Source organism: Triticum urartu, chromosome 6A, assembly GCF_056163025.1.
Source record: "Triticum urartu cultivar PI428250 chromosome 6A, HENAU_Tu73, whole genome shotgun sequence".
NCBI classification, from domain to species: Eukaryota; Viridiplantae; Streptophyta; class Magnoliopsida; order Poales; family Poaceae; genus Triticum; species Triticum urartu.
The window spans coordinates 150,494,480-150,518,265 of record NC_141878.1 but is presented as its reverse complement, the minus strand read 5'-3'; the positions used below and the strand labels follow the sequence as shown (position 1 = coordinate 150,518,265).

General features: G+C 47.4%; 2 protein-coding genes across 2 annotated transcripts; one reads left to right on the top strand and one right to left on the bottom strand.

Annotated features, from left to right (window-relative positions):
* Positions 1–3,871: 3,871 nt before the first annotated feature.
* On the bottom strand, positions 3,872–20,609 carry LOC147964539 (uncharacterized). Its single transcript, XM_087530018.1, has 3 exons — positions 19,950–20,609; positions 18,952–19,802; positions 3,872–4,214 (listed from the first exon to the last, which is right to left on the bottom strand). Exons 1-3 carry the CDS (start codon positions 20,607–20,609, stop codon positions 3,872–3,874), a joined length of 1,854 nt encoding a protein of 617 aa, XP_087386144.1.
* Positions 20,610–21,950: 1,341 nt separating this feature from the next.
* LOC147964538 (uncharacterized) lies at positions 21,951–22,666 on the top strand. The gene has a single exon (XM_087526858.1). It carries the CDS (start codon positions 22,064–22,066, stop codon positions 22,664–22,666), a length of 603 nt encoding a protein of 200 aa, XP_087382984.1. The 5' UTR covers positions 21,951–22,063.
* Positions 22,667–23,786: the final 1,120 nt, after the last annotated feature.

Sequence of the window (23,786 nt, the reverse complement as noted above, 5' to 3'; positions counted from 1 at the left end):
TAGTGGAGAAGAATGACGATCTGGAAAGGAAGCTAGGAGTATTCCTGGGAGACCCCACACCAGGAGGAGAAGACGAAGAACCCAATGAGATTCGTCCGGAGGACTACATCATCATCGACGACACCGACTCGGACCCCGACAATAGTGATGATGATTATGAAGACGAAGCTGGAGCAGACATCATGGAGTCTTCAACCGAAGAATATTTTTAGTAGACCACCACATCAGTAGTAGTATTCCACCATGTAAATAGTATAGTCCGAGCACTTTTGTAATGATAGTTAGATCGATTGTATGCCCTTGCTTGATTGATTGAGTGAAATGATTGTGTTTGTCTCATGTGCATATGGGTAGTGCTTTCTCATTAGACCCCATTCTATTCTAATCTCTCCCCTCTAAAACCCATCAGATGCCTCTGAGACGTGACCCCGGATTTACCTTCCCACCGGATCTCACTCAATTGATCCAGCAGCAGAATACCCTGATGCAGTTGTTAGTTCAGAACCAAGGCAACAACAACAACAACGACAACAATCCACCGCCACCACCACCAGTTGATAACTTAGCCCATTTTCTGAGGTTGCAGCCGCCGGTGTTTTCTAGTAGCACCGGGCCCATAGTAGCAGATGATTGGCTCCGTAGGATTGGAAGGGAGTTAAACACTTGTCAGGACCCCGATTCCAAGTCACATCGATCTAGCCGGTAACACCTCATATCACTTTGCGGCCTCACGCACAGTATTCCCACGGGTGTCGCCTTACCATGGCCCGGGACCGTATGCGCCTTTTGGCTCACGTATATGATAGTGTCGCTAGCATCCATATGACAGAGAACCCGGGCCGACATGGCTAGTCGTGAACCCAAAGCGGCACTAACCTATGGGGACAGGCATACATGAATCACATCGAGCATGTCGGTCAGCAGCGTGTAAATCCGGGCTGCAGCACTAGGCTAACAGGACTCCGGGAACCCGGGCTGTAGCAGGCTAGGCAGGACTCCAGATGTTACCGCGTGACGTTTCCCCGAAGGGACAGACATAGGAACGAAGTGAAACACATGCCGGCCAGTCAAGTATCCTAAGCAGTAGTGCTGGGCTAGCAGGACTCCGGTGAACCGGGCTGTAGCGGACTACTATGGCTCAAGGAAGCACTAGAGTACATTTCCCCATAAGAGAGGCTGCCAAGGATAAACAACTAGATTTGTCGGATCCCACACATACCAAGCATTTCAATCATACACACAATATGCTCGATATGTGTAAATACAACATGGCATCACAACATAACTCTATGACTCAAAGTACTTATTCATTAGGCTCCGAGGAGCGAGATATTACAAACATGGGTCTCATGACCCAACAATCACAACATACAAATCAAGCACATGCGGAAGCTTAACATGTCTGAGTACAAATATCTACAAATGGAAAAGGCTGAGAAGCCTGACTATCTACCAGATCCTGCCAAGGGCACAAGATCGTAGCTAAGGTATCAAGCTAACGTCGAAGTCCACGCGGAACTACTAGCGAGACTAAAGTCTCTCTCTGCAAAACACAAATTGAGCAAACGTGAGTACAAAGGTACTCAGCAAGACTTACATCAGAACTAACTACATATGCATCGGTATCAACAAAGGGGTGGTGGAGTTTAACTGCAGCAAGCCAGCTTTGACTCAGTGGCTAACTTGAACTACGACAGCAAGCAACTCTTTGAGGTGGCGCACACGAGTCCACATATTCACCATTCAATACACCACTATGGATCCGCTCCCGTCTCCCTACGAGAAGGCCATCCATAGCACTCACACTTATCTTGCGAGTTTTAGAGTATCCACTTTCACTTGTCTATGAACTGTTATAGGCAACCTAGAAGTACATTACCGCGGACACGGCTATTCGAATAGATGATGTTAACCCTGCAGGGGTGTACTTCTTCACACACGCTCTCACCACTTACCGCCGTTTACACGACATGTACTCGGCAACCTTCAAGCGGAAGCCCAACGAGGGTGTCGGCCACGGCCTACCTAAACACTCAAGTCTCTAGTCCAGGTTTATCGCCTATCCAGGTTCCATCCGCACGGAGTCCGGCCTAGGTTTCCACATACGGCCCCGAACGATGTGAACAGGGTTCCCGAGACACCAAACGGGCGCCTGGTACACCGTGCCACGGTGTATCTACCGCATCGTAGCCCACCCCTAGGGTCAGCACTACGCACGGACGCCAACACATATCCTATAAACACCAGAAACTAGTTGCAACTCCTGGACAGAGGACAAGGGTGATCAAGAAGCCGAGAGGGTCCATTAGTTTTGGGCCCAATGCGTGGTAGAAACTGTTTCATGGATCACAAACACAGAACTCAGTTCCTAAGGACGGCTTCAATGAGACAACCCACCATGTACTCCTACATGGCCTCTCACCGCTACCTTTACCAACACACACTTAGCTCTCAACAGTAGGACATGTTTACACACCTCCGATTCATCCCCGGTGAATCAGACCTGACTCAACTCTAAGCAGTAGCAGGCATGACAAACAAGCATGAATGAGTAGGCACATCAGGGCTCAAACAACTCCTACTCATGCTAGTGGGTTTCATCTATTTACTGTGGCAATGACAGGTCATGCAGAGGATAAGGGGTTCAACTACCGCAACAAGTAACAGATGAATCGTTGTTGTCCTAATGCAGTAAAAGAGAGCAGGAGCGAGAGAGTGGGCTTGTATCGGAATGAACAAGGGGGTTGTGCTTGCCTGGCACTTCTGAAGATATTATAGCTCTTCATCGGTGTCATCGAACCCATCGTCGAAACCACGTCTATCGAGAGGGGACAAATATCGGCAACAGGAGAAAGAAACACAATCAATGCAATGCACAATATGATGCATGCTCATGACATGTCAATATGCTATGGTTTGAGCTAATGCAACTAGCAACATGTTAAATGGGGTTGGTTTGAACCCTAGGTTCAAATTCAAACTCCATATGTGAGAGTTTAAATTCCATTTATATGAATTGGCCTAATCAGCAGCCATAAGTTGTTCTAACATGCATGAAAATGCCATAAACAAATTCCTTGAATTTTTCTGATAATTTTTCATATATAATTTATTTCATTTGGAGTTACGGTTGAATTTCTATGATTTTTAGAAGTTTAAATTGTTTTCTGGAATTTCCTATATTATTTTAAATCCAGAAATTCCTTTACTGCGTCAGCACTACGTCATTATGACGTCAGCAGGTCAACAGGGCCGGTTAGAGTCAAACCTGACACATGGGACCCACCGGTCAGTGTCATTAGACTAACTAATTTTTGTTAGTCCTAATTCTAGGGTAATTAGCAGGGCGGGCCCACATGTCAGTGGCTCATCTAATTAGCTAAGTTAATTAACACTAACTAAACCTAACACTAATTAGACAGGCGCCTGGGCCCACACGTCAGTGGAGGTCAAACCCCTGGTCAACCGGGGCTAAACCACCGGCGTTTAGCCGCCGACGATGACCAGACGCGGCGGAGGCCGCGGGAATGGGCTCTGGGGCCCCGTTCGCAGCGTGGTTGGGCTCGTTCGAGAGCCCAGACCAGCGCGCGTCGGATGGTGGCGCCAGCCGGGCCTGGGGTGGCCGGAGGCGACGGCGGGGAGCTCGGCGGCGGCGGCCGGAGCTCGGGCGTGCTCGGGTTCGGCGCTGGGATGCACAACAGGGGCGTGGAGAGGGGCTACGGCCTCCTGGGAGTGTGGCAAACACGGTGACGCGCTCGGTTTCGAGCCCGCGTGGCTGTGGCCACGACGACGGCGTCGCCGGCGGAGCAGAGTGCTCGGGCTCGGTGGAGATGGCGGCTAGGGGGCGCAACCGAGGCGTAGAGGAGGGGGGTTAGGGGCAGGGGCTCACGGTGGATGTAGAGGTGGCCTCAGCGTGCTCAAGGAAGCACCGGAGCGAGCGGGGCGGCGAGAGGCATCTCCGGTGGACAAAGGTTGAAGAAGACCTCGAAGGCAACGCTGCAGGGCTTCCGGCGGGGCGTGGTTCGGTGAAGGGGTCGAGGACGATGTCGCGGAACTCGTGGGCACAACAGAGGGGCGAGGGGTAGCTGTGGCCGTGGTGGTTCTCGTCGGCGGCGGCGGCCGCGTTCGGTGGTGCGAGGGAGAGAGACAGGGGAGGGGAGGAGCACGGGGGGAGGAGTGAGAGGGCCTGGGGGTGCGTGGCCGTCTCCGTGGCGCTGGAAGAGAGCCTCAGGGGCGCGAGGCAGGCAGGGAGGAGGTGGCGGCCTCAGTGCGCGCCGTGCCCGCCTTCGCCTCTGCCTACTGGCAGAGGTTGAAGACGACTGGAACTGGCCAGCTGGGCAGGGCCGGCTGGAGGAGCTGGGCCACTACAGTAACAGGCCAGGTGGGCTTTGCTAGGTAGGTTCCTCTCTTTCTAATTCTGTTTCTGTTTTCTATTTATGTTATTTTGTTTTGATTTAGTTTATAACCCAAACCATTTTGATAAATCCTGAAAATAATTGTGGGCATTAAATGAATTATTACAGATGCCCTTAACTATTTTTAGAATTATTGGAGCATTTAAAAATATTAATAGTATGTAAAGGCCCCAATTCAAATACAATATGGGTTATTCAAAAATCCAGAATGGCCTAAAAGTATGTGCATCATCTTTGGCAGAGGTTTTCACCTTTATCAAAAATAATGAACTTTTCTAAAGGGCATTCTGGGTTCATTGAAAATATTTTTATTTTGATCCTAATTGCATTTCATTTAGTGCTAGGGCTTGTCATCCCCATTTCAAATTTTCTAAGTAAAGTAGACATGATGCAACACCATATGTTAGCACTAGGCATTACCAGAACTTGGGATGTGACACCACTGCAGAATGTACCAATACTAAGAAGGTGCGTTTTGCCGCACATCAGTTGGATGGACCAGCAGCCTCGTGGTGGGAGAATTACACTGTCGCCTACCCTATAGCCACGGTGACATGGGATCAGTTTCAACAGGCTTTCCACACAGCCCATGTCTCAACTGGAGCTATGAGTATGAAGAAGCGTGAGTTTCGCAACTTACGCCAGGGGAACCGTACTGTGGCTCAGTACGCGGATGAGTTTAGCAAGTTATCTCGTTATGCCCCTGATAATGTGGCCACAGACGCAGCAAACCAGGAGAAGTTTATGGAAGGGCTAAATGATGAGATGAGCATGCAGTTGATGGTGGCAACATTCAACAACTACCAGGAGTTGGTATATAAGGCTCTTATGATTGAAGGGAAGCAGCAGCAGATTGAGAGTCGTAAGAGGAAGTATGGACAAGGAAGGTATAATTCAGGAGCTCAGCAGAAGCCTCACCTAACCCCGAACTCGGGAGGACTTGTTCATAACCATGGAGGCCACACCCATAATGGAGGAAGTAACCATAACCATACTGGCCCAAGGAATGGGAATGGGAATGGGGCAAGCAGCAATCAGAACCGCTCCAATCCAGCCACACCCGCGAAGAGAGACCTAAGCCACATTACTTGTTTCAAGTGCGGGAAGACTGGACACTATGCCACGGAGTGCCCTGAAGCAAAGAATGGAAACGGCAATGGGAGCACTGGAAAGAAGCCCAATCCATTCAACAAAGGACAAGTGAACCACGTCAACGTGGAGGAGGTTGAAGAGCAGCCAGACGCGGTTATTGGTAAGTTTTTGGTTAAGTCTTTTACCGCCCTTGTTCTTTTTGATACTGGTGCATCGCATTCATACATATCAAGGGAATTCGTGGATAAGTTTAAACTACCAACCCAAACCCTTAGGACCCATCTGTTAGTAAGTTCACCTGGAGCAGAGTATATGGCTAGTCGATGGTGCGACTAGATACCCTTAACCATTGGTAGCCATGTTTTCTCGTCTGACCTAATAATCTTGGAGTCACAAGGATTGGATGTGATATTAGGAATGGACTGGATGTCAAAGTATGGAGGAAGCATTGACTGTGTTAGTAAGTCAATTTGTCTCACCACCCCGTAGGGAAAAAGGATCAAGTATGTATCTAGGCATGCGCCAAGAAGTAGTCAAGTGAATACCCTCACGGGAGTTGTTCAGGAGGAAGTGCCTGTAGTCAAGGATTACCCGGATGTTTTTCCAGAAGAGTTACCAGGCATGCCACCCAATCGAGACATCGAGTTTTTGATAGAGTTATTGCCAGGCACCGGGCCTATATCGAAGAGACCATACCGGATGCCCACAAATGATCTTGAGGACATTAAGAAACAGATCAAGGAGTTATTGGAGAAAGGTTACATTCGACGGAGCTCATCACCATGGGGAGCCCCAGTGCTTTTGGTCGAGAAGAAGGATAAGTCCCTAAGGATGGTTGTTGATTATCGTGCGTTAAATGAAGTGACGACCAAGAACAAATACCCATTGCCGATGATCAATGATTTGTTCGACCAGCTGCAAGAAGTTAAGGTGTTTTCAAAGATCGATCTGCGATCTGGATATCACCAGCTGAAGATACGAGAGAAGGACATACCAAAGACAACATTCACCACACGGTAGAGTTTGTATGAATATACAGTCATGTCGTTTGCATTGACTAACGCCCCTGCCTACTTCATGAGCATGATGAACAAAGTGTTCATGGAATATTTGGGTAAGTTCGTTGTGGTGTTCATTGATGATATAATGGTATACTCGAAGAACGAGGAGGAGCACGAAGAGCATTTGCGCTTAGTTCTCGAGAAACTCAGGGAACATTAGTTGTATGCCAAGTTTGGCAAATGCGAGTTTTGGCTGAAGGAAGTTGGATTCCTTGGACATGTTATATTAGGAGAAGGTGTAGCAGTAGATCCGACCAAGGTTCAGTCAGTCACTGAATGGTTGGCACCCACTTCAGTTAGCGAGATCCGCAGTTTTCTTGGACTCGCGGGATACTATCGGAGATTCATTGAGAATTTTTCCAAAATTGCGAAGCCAATGACGGAGTTATTGAAGAAGGATACCATATTTAAATGGACAGAAGAATGTGAAGCAAGTTTTCAGGAGTTAAAGAAACGTTTGACTATAGCCCCAGTGCTGATTCTGCCGGATATACGCAAGGAGTTTCAAGTGTATTGTGATGTCTCTCGCTTAGGACTTGGAAGTGTGCTTATGCAGTACGGAAGAGTTGTTTCGTATGCCTCGCGACAACTAAAACCGCACGAAGTGAATTATGCCACGCATGATTTGGAGTTGGCTGTTGTAGTGCATGCATTGAAGACCTGGAGGCATTACCTTATTGGAAATCGTTGTGATGTGTACACGGATCATAAGAGTTTGAAGTACATTTTCACACAGAAGGAGCTGAACCTTAGGCAAAGGAGATGGTTGGAGCTTATAAAGTATTATGACATGAAGCTTCACTATCATCCAGGCAAGGCCAATGTCGTAGCAGATGCCTTGAGCTGGAAGAGTTATGCTAATACCCTAGTGAGCATGGGATTGCCAAAGGATTTAGCAGAGGATCTCAGGGAACTTCGATTGGAGATTGTTCCTAGAGGTTTTGTTGCAACAATGGATGTACAATCTACATTGTTAGGAAAGATTCAAGAAGCTCAGAAGGATGACAAAGAGGTTGCCGAGATAAAAGAGAGAATGAGCGAAGGAAAGGCCAAAGGTTTTCGTGAGGATGAGCACAACACCTTATGGTTCGTGGACCGTGTTTATGTGCCCAATAACACAGAGATCAGGAAGTTAATACTTCAGGAGGCTCATGACTCACCATACTCGATACACCCCGGAAACACCAAGATGTATTTGGATTTGAAGGAACGTTTATGGTGGATTGGTATGAAGAAGGATATTGATGAGTATGTAGCCGTATGTGATGTATGTCAGAGAGTGAAGGCTGAGCATCAGAAGCCAGCAGGATTGTTACAGCCTATGCCGATACCCGAGTGGAAGTGGGATAAACTTGGCATGGATTTTATCACCGGATTACCCAGGACCAAATCAGGATATGATTCTATATGGGTAGTAGTGGATCACTTGACCAAAGTAGCTCACTTTATCCCATTGAAAACCACCTATACAAGTGCAAAGTTGGCCAAGATATATATGACCAGGATCGTATGTCTGCATGGAGTTCCAAGGACCATCGTATCAGATAGAGGGACACAGTTTACTTCAAAGTTTTGGCATCAGCTACACCAAACTTTGGGGACAAGGTTGGAGTTCAGTACAGCATTCCACCCGCAGACGGATGGACAGACCGAGAGAGTCAACCAGATTCTCGAGGATATGTTGAGAGCATGTGCGCTAGACTATGGGTCTACTTGGGATGACAATTTGCCCTAAGCGGAGTTCTCATACAACAACAGCTATCAAGCTAGTTTGAAAATGGCACCTTTTGAAGCCATGTACGGACGAAGGTGCAGAACACCGTTGATGTGGGATGAAGTCAGAGACCGACAGTTGTTTGGACCAGATCTGATCAAAGAGTCTGAAGAGAAAGTTAAGTTGATCAGAGACAGACTGAAGATAGCTCAGTCTAGGCAGAAGAGTTATGCAGATTCGAACCGCAAGGAAATAACCTATGAAATTGGAGACAGAGCATATCTGCGAGTGTCACCCCTTTGAGGAGTGAAACATTTTGGAGTTAAGGGAAAGTTAGCCCCGAGATTTGTAGGACCGTATCGAATTTTGGAATATATGGGAGAAGTTGATGCCTACAAGTTGGAGTTACCTGAAGGACTGTCAGGGGTTCATGATGTATTTCATGTTTCACAGCTGAAGAAGTGCCATGCTGAGATGGCCGATATACCGTTAAGAGATACCGAACCCTTGGAGGCGATTCAGTTGGACAGTGATTTGACCTATGAGGAGAAGCCAGTCAGGATTCTCGAATTTGCCAGCCGAGTCACCCGCAGCAAGGTTACCAAGTTTTGCAAAGTTCAGTGGAGCCACCATACCGAGGATGAAGCCACCTGGGAACGAGAGAATGATCTATGCAAAGACCACCCACACCTATTCTCTAGCCAGCCCGAATCTCGAGGGCGAGATTCATCTTAAGGGGGGTAGGTTTGTAACATCCCAAATTTTCAATTTGGAATGTTATACATAGATCATTCATGCATATCATATTTTATTGCATTTCGTTTTGCAATCCTCGAAATCCTAAGCAACTCAAGGACCCTCGGAGAGATTTGGGGATTTCCCTGTTTTCCTATTTGGGTTTTACCAAATATCGAAACGAGGATTTTTGGTTTTAATTATTTCTCTCTCCGAAAATATTTCATATTAAAATATATGAGAGGAGATAATATGACTTCTCCAAAATAAATGAAATATTGGAGGGAAAATATTAAAATCAAATATTTGATTTTATTCAGACTTTATTACTATTTTATTTGAATTAGAAAAATTGCACATTTTTCAAAGTTGCATTTTAGGTCCAAGAAAATGTTCATCCTGTTCTAAGTAATTTATTTAGAGGGTTAAAATTTGTTTTGACATTTTTATATTTTTATTTTATTTTCTAGGATTTTTTAGTTTCGGTGGAATTATTAAAAAAACGCGCAGTGGCCAACTGGGCCGAAGCCCAGCCGCCGGCCCGCTCCCCGCGCCGCCGTCTCCAAGCAGGAGCCCGCGCGCACCGCGCCGCCGCCCGACCGGAGTCCGGTCGGGACTCCCCTCCCGCGCCTCGCCCCCTCCTCCAAGCCGCGCCGCCCCGCCCCTTCCTTATAAGCCGCCACCCCCGCCCCCTTGGAGCCCCGAGCCGCCCGCCGCCGCAAGCCGCCGTCGCCTGCTGCCGCGCCGCCCGCCGCCGCCCCGCGTTGCCCCGCCGCTCGCCGGAGCCGCCCGCCGCGCCGGACCTCGCCCGAGGTAGAACCGTTCGGTTTTTTAAAAAAACGGTTCGGTTTTTTTAGAAACCTTAGTTTTTTTAATAGATCGGTTCACCGGTTTTTCACGGTTTAGTTACTTTGCGGACGTTCGTCCGTACATTCGTTTTAACGAACGGAGTTCACTCGTTAGTAACAGACAACGAACACTCGTTCGTTAGCATGTTCGTCAGTTTTCTTTTTTCTCGGATTTTCCGCGATTATTTTTAATCGCGATTTCTGATCCGATTTTCGTTTTAGTTTATCTTTTCCCTCGTTTGTCGGAATCAGGCGATTCAAGCGCCTAGATCTTCGTCTCGGAACCCTCTTTCCATTTAACCAACTTGCACAAGCTTTTGCTACTGTAAAATTTGACCTTAGTCCAAATTAGTAATGGGATCTTGTTTCTTTCGCAGTTTGAGTTTCGTTGCTCCGTTTGATTTAATTCTTTTTGCAAACCAGAGTTCTTAAGTTGAACTTTCTGGTTAGATCTTCTTATTTGAGTTTACCCGTGTTTCTTTGCTTGATTGCTTATGTATGCTATTGTTTGTTTGCGATAGAACATCCGGAGTGCGAAGCGTGCTACTATGAATCCCTAGGTTTTGCGGATCAACAGCAAGGCAAGTAACACTTTGATCATACCCCTTTATCACCCAGTTTTTATGCATTAGTTCCAATCCTCAAACATTGCATGGTTAGGTTGTGATTTAACATGTGGGTTGGGAAGTAGTTGATGAGGTAGAACCTATTGCCCTTTTATTATCAAACCCTTGGGAGTTACTTCTACGTGTTGCTTATATTGCTATGCTGTGCTCGTAGACGTGGTTTGGGTGAGTGGAATCCATGACAGTTGTGAGATTGTTAATTAATGGTTCAACTTAAGGTGGCAACTTGAATACACATCTGGGTCGATTGTTTGTTGGGCACATGGAGAATCTAGTGTTGTCCTAGGATATGTCGGAGTACCCATGTGATAATCCTATGGTCCGCCACCCAGGCTCAAAGGGAATTGAGATATTTCATGCTAGAAACTTCCGTGTGCAGCCACAAGCTATTATGGGCTCTAGCATAGTTGAGTAAGTTGCGTGAAGCTCCCGAAGAGGTGGATCAGCAGGTAGAGGGATCTAGGCTTGGTATGGTCTGCCTAGAGTAAGGGGTTAATGCTTCTGAAAGACTGTGTCTCGGTCATCCGTTTCTCAAACACCATGTAGTGCGGGAAATCCAACGGAGGAGATCGGGTCTTGTGGGGAAAAGTGCGCAAACCTCTCCAGAGTGTATAAACTAACCATGGTTAGCCGTGTCCCCGGTTATGGACATCTTGAGTATCTAGTACTTGGAGTATCATAAGTATCTCATCAATCTAAATTAATATTGGTGGGTTGTTAATTACTTTAATTGGGATTGATTTGGAGGAACCTTCTCAATGATGTTTTAACTACCATGATAGTTAAATAAAATCTATTCCTTTGTTGTAGGGAAAAATTGGCTTTTCGCAAAACTGTAACCATAGAGCTTTCCACCAGCCAAATATGCATGTAGTGATAGCATTATTCTGTTCTTGCTCTACTGTGTTACTTTGCCAGCATATTCCATGTGTTGGCCCATTTTCAGGCTGCAACATATTATGTTGCAGACTTTTCAGACGAGGAGTAAGGTTCGTTAGGTCGTTGCCGTGCAGCTTAGCTATGAAGTTGGAGTTGATGGACTCACTTTATCTTCCAAGCCTTCCGCTGTTATCGTATTAGATGGCCTTAAGCCATATTTATTGTAATAAGTTCTCTTTTGAGACATTCGATGTAATAAGTGTGTGATTGCTACTCTGTTATAAATCCTCAAGTAATGTGTGTGTCAGCATTACCGATCCAGGGATGACACTGATGCACAGAGACTTGACCGTTTGAGGTCGGGTCGCTACAAGGAGTTGGTAGATAGAGCTCTCATGATTGAAGGGAAGCAGCAACAGATTGATAACCGCAAGAGGAAGTATGGAAAGGGGAAGTATAGTTCTGGAGCTCAGCAGAGACCCCGCTTTACCCCGAACTCGGGAGGACCCGTTCAGCATAACCATGGAGGTCACAATCACCCTGGAGGGAGTTCGCACAACCATAGTGGCTCCAAGAACGTGTATGGTAATGGAGGAAGCAATGGACAGAACCGTTCCAACCCAGCAACGCCCGCCAAGAAAGATCTAAGCCACGTTACTTGCTACAAGTGCCCTAAGACCGGACATTACGCTAATGAATGTCCTAAAGCGAAGAATGGAAACGACAATGGAAGATCTGGGAAGAAGCCCAACCCTTTCAATAGGGGACAAGTGAACCACGTTAACGTGGAGGAGATTGAAGCCTAGCCGGATGCAGTAATAGGTAAGTTTTTGGTTAAGTCATTTACTGCAGTCGTTCTTTTCGATACTGGTGCATCGCATTCATACATATCAAGGGGAATTGTGGATAAGTATAAGTTGCCCACTAGAGTTCTTAAGACACGCATGCTAGTAACCTCACCCGGAGCCGAGTATATGGCAAGCAGTGGATGTTTTCAGTTGCCATTAACCATAGGTAGTCATGTTTTCCCTTCTGACTTGATAATTTTGGAGTCGCAAGGTTTGGATGTGATTCTGGGTATGGATTGGCTATCGATGTATGGAGGAAATATCGATTGCGCCAGTAAGTCAATTTTGCTCACCACCCCAGAAGGAAGAAGGATCAAGTATGTATCCCGGCATGTGCCAATTAGGACTCAAGTAAATTCCTTATCAGGAGTTGTACAGGAGGAAGTACCAGTGGTGAAGGATTTCCCGGGTGTATTTCCCGAAGAGTTGCCAGGCACGCCACCGGATAGAGACATCGAGTTCTTGATTGAGCTTTTTCCAGGCACAGGGCCAATATCTAAGAGACCGTACAGGATGCCCGCACGGGATTTAGAGGAAATTAAGAAGCATATTAAGGAGTTACTGGATAAGGGATATATTCGCCCAAGCTTGTCACCTTGGGGATCTCCAGTACTTCTAGTGGAGAAGAAGGATGGATCGTTAAGGATGGTTGTTGATTATTGAGGATTGAATGAGGTGACGATCAAGAATAAGTACCCACTGCCTATGATCAATGATTTGTTTGATCAGCTGCAAGGAGCTAAGGTGTTTTCTAAGATCGATCTGCGATCAGGGTACCACCAACTGAAGATTCGAGAGAAGGATATACCTAAGACATCTTTTACCACAAGGTACGGGCTATATGAGTATACCGTTATGTCATTTGGCCTGACTAACGCACCTGCCTATTTTATGAACATGATGAACAAGGTGTTTATGGAGTTTTTGGATAAGTTCGTTGTAGTGTTCATAGATGATATTCTGGTCTACTCGAAGAATGAAGAGGAGCATAAAGAGCATTTGCGTTTGGTACTTGGGAAGCTCAGAGAACATCAGCTATACGCCAAGTTCAGCAAGTGCGAGTTTTGGTTGAAGGAAGTTGGATTCCTTGGACATGTTATATCCGGAGAAGGAACAGCGGTAGACCCCACCAAAGTTGTCACTGTGACAAATTGGGAGCTAGGCACCCACGTTAGTTGGAGAAATTCGGAGTTTTCTTGGACTCGTAGGATACTACCGAAGGTTCATTGAGAATTTCTCAAAGGTTGCAAAGCCTATGACTGAGTTGTTGAAGAAGGACACTAAGTTCAAATGGACTTAGGAATGTGAGGCTAGTTTTCAGGAGTTGAGGAAACGCTTGGTTACATCACCAGTGTTGATCTTGCCAGATCAACGCAAGGATTATGAAGTGTATTGCGATGCTTCTCGTCGAGGACTTGGAGCAGTGCTTATGCAGGAAGGAAGAGTTGTTTCATATGCCTCACGACAGCTTAAACCCCATGAGTTAAATTATGCCACGCATGATTTGGAGTTAGCATCCGTAGTACATGCATTGAAAACTTGGAGACATTTTCTCATTGGAAACCATTGTGAAGTATACACGGATCACAAGAGTTTGAAGTATATCTTCACACAGAAGGAGTTGAATTTCAGACAGAGGAGATGGTTGGAACTCATTAAGGATTATGATATGAAGTTGCATTATCATCCCGGAAAGGCTAACATAGTAACCGATGCGTTGAGCCACAAGAGTCATGTCAACACACTCATGACTGGAGAGTTACCTAAGGAGTTGGCAGAAGACCTTCGTGAGCTATGTTTGGAAATAGTTCCGAGAGGTTATGTAGTAGCTTTGGAGATTCAATCTACTTTGATGGATAAGATTAGATAAGCTCAGAGGATGGACAAGGAGATTGTCGAGATAAAGGAAAGGGTGAGCAAAGGAAAAGCCAAGGGATTTCGTGAGGATGAGCACGATACCTTATGGTTTGAGGACCGCATATATGTGCCCAATGATCAGGAGATCAGGAAGCTGATTTTACAGGAGGCCCATGATTCGCTATATTCGATTCACCCAGGAAATACCAAGATGTATCTGGATTTGAAGGATAGTTTCTGGTGGACCGGAATGAAGAAGGATATTTCAGAGTATGTAGCAGTTTGTGATGTATGTCAGAGAGTGAAGGCGGAGCATCAGAAGCCAGCAGGATTGCTACAACCATTGCCGATACCCGAATGGAAGTGGGATAAGCTAGGCATGGATTTTATCACGGGATTACCCAGGACTCGTTCAGGCTATGACTCGATATGGGTTGTAGTCGATCGTTTGACGAAGGTAGCTCATTTTTTTCCAGTAAAGACCACTTACACCAGTGCTAAGTTGGCAAAGATATACATGACCAGGATCATATGTTTGCATGGAGTTCCGAGGACAAATGTATCAGATAAAGGAACCTAGTTTACCTCAAAGTTTTGGAATCAGTTGCATGAAACTTTGGGAACCAGGATAGAGTTCAGTACAGCTTTTCACCCGCAGATGGATGGACAGACTGAGAGAGTCAATCAGATTCTGGAGGACATGTTGAGAGCTTGTGCACTAGATTATGGATCTAGTTGGGACGATAATTTGCCTTACGCAGAGTTCTCTTACAACAACAGTTACCAATCCAGTTTAAAGATGGCCCCTTTCGAAGCATTGTACGGAAGGAGGTGCCAGACACCATTGTTGTGGGATGAAGTTGGAGACCGACAGTTGTTTGGACCAGATTTGATTAAAGAGTCTGAAGAGAAGGTTAAACTGATTCGCGATAGACTCAAGGTAGCCCAGTCCAGGCAGAAGAGCTATGCGGATTCTAAACGCAAGGAGACATCTTACAAAGTTGGAGACATAGTGTATCTTCGTGTATCACCACTCCGAGGAGTTAAACGCTTTGGAGTTAAGGGAAAGTTAGCACCACGTTTTGTGGGACCATACAAAGTTTTGGAACGTATGGGAGAAGTTACTTACAAGTTGGAATTGCCCAAAGGATTGTCAGGAGTTCACGACGTGTTCCACGTTTCCCCATTGAAGAAGTGCCACGAGAGATGGCTGATATCCCTCTGAGAGATACAGTGCCACTGGAAGCGATACAGTTGGATAGCGATTTGACTTACAAGGAGAAGCCAGTCAAGATTCTCGAGTTTGACAGCCGAGTCACACGCAACAAAGTTATCAAGTTTTGCAAGGTTCAGTGGAGTCACCATACTGAAGATGAAGCCACCTGGGAACGCGAGGAAGACTTACGGAAAGATCACCCTCACCTATTTTCTAGCCAACCCGAATCTCGAGTGCGAGATTCATCTTAAGGGGGGGTAGGTTTGTAACATCCCAAATTTTCCATTTGGAATGTTATACATTAGATCATCATTGCATATCATATTTTATTGCATTTTGGCTTGATCCTAGAAATTCTATGCAACTCAAGGACCTACGGAGAGAGTTGGGGATTTCATTATTTTCAATATTTGAGTTTTTCTTGAATTTTGAAAAGAGGATCGTTTGATTTTATTATTTTATCTTCAAATATTTCTTTTACAAAAATAAAAGAGAGGGGATAAAATGACTTCCTCAAAATAAAGAAATAATGGGGATTTAATATTAAAATCAAATAAGATTTTTTTGGAATTTTATTGCTATTTTATTTGAATTAGGAAAAACACCTGTTTTTAAAAATTGTATTTTAGGCCCAAATAAATGTTCACCTTGTCCGCCATATTTTTAGAGGATGGGGAAAATTTATTTCGGGATTTTTGGAGTCCGTTTAGTATTTCTTTTGTTTGTTTTTCTTTGCAGAATAATTTAGAAAAAAAAGGTCAGCCGACCTACGGGCCGTACCCGAGCCGGATTCCTCCGCCCAGGGGGCTTTAAAAGTCGTAGCCCGAGGCCCAGCCGCCGCCGCTAGCCCACCCGCGCCCCAAACCCTAGCCGCCGCCGCCGCGTTGCGCCGTCGCCGCCCCGCGCCGCCACCCACCATCGCCCGACCCCGCCAAAGCCGTCCGCCGCCGATAAAGCCATCCGCCGCCACCACCGTCCGGCCCGACCCCGCCGGAGCCGCCCGCCGCCGACGCCGTCTCGCCCGAACCGTCGGAGGTAGCCGTCGCCGCCTCGGTTTTCGCGAGAAAACCGATCATTTTTTTTAAACCCTAGATCCCGATTTTTTATTTTTAGATCGGTTTTTTCGGTTTAGTTATTTAGCGGACGTTTGTCTGGACGTTCGTTTTAATGAACGGTTTTCACCATTTAGCCGCAGATAGCGAACGCTCGTTCGTTAGCCTGTTCGTCAGTTTTTCTTTTTCTCAGATTTTTTCGTGATTATTTTCGATCGCGATTTCTGATCTGATTTTCATTTTAGTTTTTCTTTTCGCTCATTTATCGGAATTAGGCGATTCAAGCACCTAGAGTTTCGTCTCAAAGCCCTCTTTCTGTTTAACCAACTTAAACAAGTTTTTGCTACTGTAAAATTTGACTTTAGTCTAGATTAGTAAACGAAGCTTGTTTCTTTCACAGTTTGAGTTTCGTTGCTTCGTTTGATTTGATTCTTTTTGCAAACCAGAGTTCTTAAGTTGAACTTTCTGGTTAGATCTTCTTAATTGAGTTTTACCCGTGTCCCTTGCTTGATTGCTTATTGTATTCCTGTTTGATTGCGATAGAGTACCCGGAGTGCGAAGCGTGCTACTACGAGTCTCTAGGTTTCACGGATCATCAGCAAGGCAAGTAACACTTTGATCATACCTCTTTACTACCTAGTTTTTATTGCATTAGATCAACCCTCAAACAATTGCATGGTTAGGATCTGAATAAATTGTGGGTTGGGAAGTAGATGAGGTAGAACCTATTCACCTGTTTTATTATCAAACCCTGGGAGTTACTTCTACGTTGCTTATATTGCTATGCTATGCTATGCTGGTAGACATGGTTTGGGTTTGAGTGTGTCCATGATAGATGTGAGTTGTTAATTAATGATTAACTTAAGGTGGCTACTTTAATACACATCTGGGTGGATTGAGGCACCCGGGGAACCCAGTGATTGCCTGTATTTTTGGAAATCCCGGGGTACCGTGTGATTTTCCTATGGACTGCCACCCAGGCTCAAAGGGATCATAAGATTATTCATGCTGGAAACTACCGTATTCCATGTGCTGACCCATTTTCGGGCTGCAACGTATTATGTTGCAGACTTTTCAGACGACGAGTAATGTGCCTTAGGTCGTGGTCTTTCACTCAGTGATGTCGTTGGAGTTGATGGACTCACTTTATCTTCCAAGCCTTCCGCTGTTATCGTTTTAGATGGCCTTAAGCCATATTTATTGTAATAAGTTCTCTTTTGAGACATTCGATGTAATAAGTGTGTGATTTTTACTCTGTTATAAATCCTCGAGTACTGTGTGTGTCAGCATTACCGATTCAGGGATGACACTGATGCACAGAGATCAGACCGTTTGAGGTCTGGTCGCTACAATTTCACTCTGTTTGGATGTAGATATTGGGAGGCTTGGCATTGAATTGGAGCCAATGCCAAATCACACAGGACATTGATATTGATATTGAATGTGAATTCCGCTGTTTGGATGTCAAGTAATGTGGTTCAATTCCATGGCTTGTTTGGATCGTCATAAATTGCATTGGAATTGCTCATTTGTTACAGGATCTACATTGTACTTTGTTCTATTGATTGAAACTAAATTTTATACAACAAATGAATATATTTGTGAATGATTATACTCAAGAAATAAACTAAAAACAACAGCATCACTTGTACAAGTAGCAGGAGCCCAAAACAGCAAAACTGGCATACATGGGAGCAAGAACATCATCATCACGTAACAACATCACTTATATGGTTGCATCACTTGTACAAGAGCAGCACAAAGCAACAACAATTGACATCAATAAAAGTGAGTCCCATAGATGTAGCAACAAGTAGTTACATCAAGTTGACGACCATCAAAAAGACAAGATACTAATTAGGAGAACATGTTCATAATGATTACTCCCTCTGTAAAGAAATATAAGAGGGAGTACATTGCAGCCAACAATCATACATAATATCCAAATGGCGCCAATCAAGCACCGTTCCTCTCATTCAACATCAATAGCCAATCCTTCCTCAAGGACATGGGCAACTCCATAAGATAATCTTTTTCCTCTTTCTCCTGCTGTTCTCTTCAGTTATGTTAGAAGCCAAATCTACTTGATCTGACATTATGGAACTACAGAATAATTAAGTAGTTAGGCATCAATCACTTGTAAAGCATATCAATCAGATCAACATCACATGCCTATATCACACTAATCCATAGAAACATGGCAAGCAAAATTCAGATTAACATGGCATATACTGTACCTATCTTAGGTGAAAATTGCACTACTAATCCAGATCTACATCATAAGTGAACATCATAAGTGAACATCATAGGTGAAAATTGCGCTATATCCTGCCATTTCTTCCAGTGCATCTTCCTCTTATTCTCATCTCCTCCCCACCAGTATGTAGCCACAATGCTCATAATTTTTTTACATGTTTTCTTTGACAATTTGAAACAACTCATGAAGTATGTCGGAATAGCTTGGCAGATTGACTTTATTAAGACCTCTCTAGCCGCACTATTCATTAGTTTCGGCGCCCAACCATTAACCAGTTTCTTTATACTGCTTGCAATATGCTCAAAATTCTCCTCTATAGATCTACCTAGGGCTGTGGGTAAGCCTAGGTACTTTTCTGCCAAAGCTTCAGTTTGAATTGCCACTCCTTCCTGGAAAGCCAATTTCCCTTCTACCGAACAGTTGCCACTAAAGAAAATGGCAGACTTACTTCTATTCACCAGCTGGCCGGAGCCTACTCTGTAAAGTTCCAAAATCTCCTGTAACCGCTGAGCACCCTGTGTTGTAGCCTGCGAGAAAATCATGCAGTCGTCTGCGAACAGTAAATGTGATATCCAAGGTGCATGGATACCCACCCTTATCCCTTTTGCAAGATTAGACGGCCCTTTGAATTTTAGAAGGCTGCTGAGACCTTCTGCACACAACAAGAAGAGATAAGGTGACAAAGGATCACCTTGTCTAATACCTCGGGTAGGTGTAAAGAATTCCGAAAGATGTTCATTCACCCTAACTGAAAATTTTACAGTTTCAACGCAAGCCATTATTCTTCCAATCCACTGTTCTGCGAAGCCCAATTTACGCATAACCTCTCTCAAGTATAACCATTCAATCCTGTCATATGCTTTTGCCATGTCTAACTTGACAGCACAAACACCGCCTTTATCTTTCTTCTTCTTTAAATAATGTATAGACTCATAAGCAATCAACACATTATCTGTAATCAATCGTCCAGGTACAAAAGCGCTTTGTTCCTCAGCAATGATTTCATCCAAAATTGGCCGAAGACGTAAAGCCAGAACTTTCGATGCAATCTTGTAAAGCACATTACATAATGATATTGGCCTGTACTGTCCTAGTTCTTGTGGTGTTTTGACTTTGGGTATCAAAACCAGCACGGTACTGTTCACCTCATTAGGCATCATCCCTCCCTCTAGAAAATCACGAACTGCTCTACAAACGCCACCCTTCAGCACATTCCAATGACATATATAAAAACCTGCAGTAAGCCCATCCGGACCCGGTGATTTGTTGGGATGCATACTAAATAATGCTTGTTCAATTTCCATATCTGTCACCGGAGCACAGAGTTGTTCGTTCATATGTACAGTTACCTTCGGGGGTACCCATTCAGTCACCACCTCTGGGACTGTGTCAGCCTGAGCAGTGAATAAGGTGGTATAGAAATCTACTGCTAGTGTCTCCAACTCCGTTTGTAGTGTTTTCACAGTGCCATCAAAATCTTTTAATGCTTTAGTTCTGTTTGTCCTGAATCTTTCTCGAGCTCTAGCATGAAAAAACCCGGTATTTCGATCACCTTCCTTTAGATAGTCTACCCTTGAACGTTGTCTGGCCATAGCCTCTTCTCTCGACAACATTTCCGAGATACGCCGCATGAGTTGTTTCTCCTCCGGCACCGGCCCCATATACAAAGAATTCGCCCGCAGTCTTTCAAGTCGCTGTCGCATGATCTTTAACTGCCTTGGGACTGACCCGAACTCCTCCTTACTCCATTTTTTTAGTTTAGTACTTACATTTGCAAGGGCACTATGTACTGATGCCATATCCGTCGCACCATCCACCCAACTCTCCTCCACTGTCTGATCATAAGTATGATGCCTCATCCAGGCATTTTCAAACCGGAATGGCTTATCTATCACTGCGGCAGCAATCCAATCAGATTGCTTGATAACAATCAAAAGAGCGCAGTGGTCTGATTCAGTTGTCTGAACATGAAGTACTCTAGTTGTTATGGCCGGTGGCCCACCGGGCATTAGTATTAAGGGCTTGGCCCACAAGTTATCTTAGGCAAGTTATCTTAGGCTAAAGTTATAAATACTCGTGTAAGACATCGTTTGAGATCAAGCAATAAGAAGATTATTTCTATTGCCCGGCTCCCAGAGGAGCCGGAACCCTAGCCGCCCCCTGCCTCTTGCGCTGCCGCCGCCATCCTCCTCTCCCGCGACGGCGCCCAGCCGCCGGCGCGGCCACTCATCACCACGCCCAGCCCCCTCTTTTCCCTACTGCCTAGGCCAAGACCGGGCAGAACCCTAGCCCCTAACACCTTGGTATCAGGTACCCGGGTTTCGACCATGTCTTCATCGCCTCCAAACCCGCCACCACCGCAGCCGCCGCTGCCCAACGCCTCCCCCACCGCCGCTGCCACCGATTCCACCAACGCCGCCGCTGCGTCGCTGGGCGCCACGGCCTCCCTCTCGGCGTCGATCTCCCCCGCACCCAGCACCACGCCGGGCCAGGGCCAGCCGCAAATCCCCATCCAGCAACCACCGCCGTCGCCTCCCCCAGCGCCGCCGCAGTTCACACCGGAGGCCATGGCCGGCGTGCTCAACGACCTGGTCGTCGCGGTCCAGGGCATCCGCCTCTACTTGGCGAGCCCGTACGGGCCGCCTCCACCGCTTCATCCGGCCGCGCCCGCGGGCCAGCAGGCGCTGTCGTGGTACTCGGTACCGGCGGCCATCACCGGCGGCTACCCGGCGCTTCCCCCACCGGCAGCTTCGACGCCGCCTTGGCCGCAGTGGCCGACGCCGTTCGCGGCCCCCTGGCCGCTACAGCAGATGCCGCAGGCGGCGGCCGCCGGACCGCTGCAGCCGTTCTCCGTGCCGGCTTGCACCGGGCTGCCGCTGCTGCCATTCCAGGCAGGACCATGCCGGCCGCGGCCCCTCTGTGGTACTTGCAGCCACCCTCCCCCGCGGCCACCGACGCCCCCGTCCACCCCCCGCCGCCGACGCTACAACCACCGACGCCGCCCCTGCCTAGCTCGGGGGCACCCTCGCCAACCGGCCTCCCGATTCATCAGGTCCGGTTCCCGGCCTCCCCGTCGCCACTTCCAGCGTGGGCGGCTGGGTCTTCACCTTCGCCGGTCTACACCACAGCCCCCGAACAGCCAACTCCGTTCCCGCAGTGTGGGGGGCCATCTGGTTCCGCTGGTCCCTACCCGGAGTACTCCGACCAGGCGCCACCCGCCTCGCTGCTCCGCTCCTCCGAGCCAGTTCGACACGGCGCTCCGGCACAGCCACCGCCGCGGTTTGCCAAGCTCGACTTCGCCACCTATGACGGCACGGAGGACCCCCTCAACTGGCTCAACCAGTGCGACCAGTTCTTTCGCGGGCAGCGCACCCTCGCATTGGAGCGTACCTGGCTCGCCTCGTACCACCTCCGCGGCGCGGCACAGACCTGGTATTACACCCTCGAGCAGGACGAGGGCGCCATGCCCCCTTGGGAGCGCTTCCGCGAGCTCTGCCTCCTTCGCTTTGGGCCTCCGATGCGCGGGAACCGATTGGCGGAGCTCGGCCGCCTTCCCTTCACCTCCACGGTGCAGGACTTCGCCGACCGTTTCCAGGCCTTGGCGTGCCATGCGTCGGGCGTAACGGCGCAGCAGCGGGCCGACCTCTTCGTCGGTGGACTTCCGGATCACATTCGCGTCGACCTGGAGCTTCGCGGACCCCAGGATCTCCAGTCGGCCATGTACTACGCCCGCGCGTTCGAGCACCGCGCGGTGGCCATCCAGCAGGACTCACCGTCCCGGACCGCTGGGTCGCTACCCGGGCCGGATTCCGCGCAGGGTCGTCCGACGCAGGCTTCTGCGGCACCCCTCGCCGCGACCGCGGGACGCCCGTTCCGTCGGCTCACCTCAGCCGAGCTCCTCGAGCGTCGCCGCCAAGGGTTGTGCTTCAACTACGACGAGCCCTACACGCCCGGCCATGCCTGCCCGCGACTCTTCTACCTGGAGGTTGCAAACTACATTTTGGAGGACGCCGTCGCCGCCGACCTGACCGCCCCAGCTGTCGAGAAGGTGTTTGACGCTGGTTGATCACCTCAAGGAGTTCCGCAAGCACTTCCCCACCTTACAGCTCGAGGACGAGCTGTTTGTGCAGGCAGGGAGAAGTGTTATGGCCGGCGGCCCACCGGGCATTAGTATTAGGGGCTTGGCCCACAAGTTATCTTAGGCTAAAGTTATAAATACTCGTGTAAGACATCGTTTGAGATTAAGCAATAAGAAGATTATCTCTATTGCCCGGCTCCCAGAGGAGCCGGAACCCTAGCCGCCCCCTGCCTCTTGCGCTGCCGCCGCCATCCTCCTCTCCCGCGACGGCGCCCAGCCGCCGGCGCAGCCACTCATCGCCACGCCCAGCCCCCTCCTTCCCCTACTGCCTACGGCCAAGACCGGGCAGAACCCTAGCCCCTAACACTAGTATTATCATATCTTTCCATAAATTTCTCATCAGCTAGAGCACGATCAAGTCTGACTTTGATGTTATTCGACCCTTGCTGCCTGTTATCCCAAGTAAATGGGAGACCGGAATAGCCTAGATCATCCAAGTGGCAATACTCCACCGCATCCCGAAAACCCTCCATTTTCCATTCCTCTCTTACATTACCTCCAAATTGTTCGGAAGCATCAAGTACCTCATTAAAGTCTCCGGCTATCAACCATGGATTATTAAACTCCCTTCGCAGAAACTTCATAAGGTCCCAGCTTAATTTTCTTCGTGTTCTTACCGTCTCACCATAAAATCCCGTAAAGCGCCATTCTCTACCCCCCCCCAAGCTTTCATTTTGCACAAACACATCAATGTGCGTCCGACTGAAAGATTTCAAGGATACCACCGAGTCATTGTTCCAAAAGAGGACAAGGCCTCCACTTAGCCCCTCGCTCTTTACGCCAACCGCATTACTGAACCCCAAGCGAAACTTTAGATCCTGATCTCTCTTATCAGACAGCCTGGTCTCTGAGAGAAAAACCAGTGACGGGTGATGCAGCCGAATCAAACTGCTAATTTCTTGAACTGTCTCAGGTCGCCCGGACCCCCGACAGTTCAAACTTAAGATATTCATTGTGCCCGGCGGTCCTCCCTGATGGAGGCCGCCGATCCTACAGAAAGTGAAGTACTTCTAGCACTTGAACTCATAGCTCTACCGTTGGAGAAGCG

Bases quoted from the DNA above. Each gene is read 5' to 3' on its own strand.
- LOC147964538 (XM_087526858.1), top strand. From the start codon at position 22,064: ATGCCCCCTTGGGAGCGCTTCCGCGAGCTCTGCCTCCTTCGCTTTGGG.
- LOC147964539 (XM_087530018.1), bottom strand. From the start codon at position 20,609: ATGCCCGGTGGGCCACCGGCCATAACAACTAGAGTACTTCATGTTCAG. The intron at 19,803-19,949 runs GTAACTGTACAT...AATGTGCTGAAG, and splicing joins CTGAATGGGTACCCCCGAAG to GGTGGCGTTTGTAGAGCAGT. The intron at 4,215-18,951 runs GTACCTAGGCTT...GCTCTCTTCCAG, and splicing joins ACTGAAGCTTTGGCAGAAAA to CGCCACGGAGACGGCCACGC.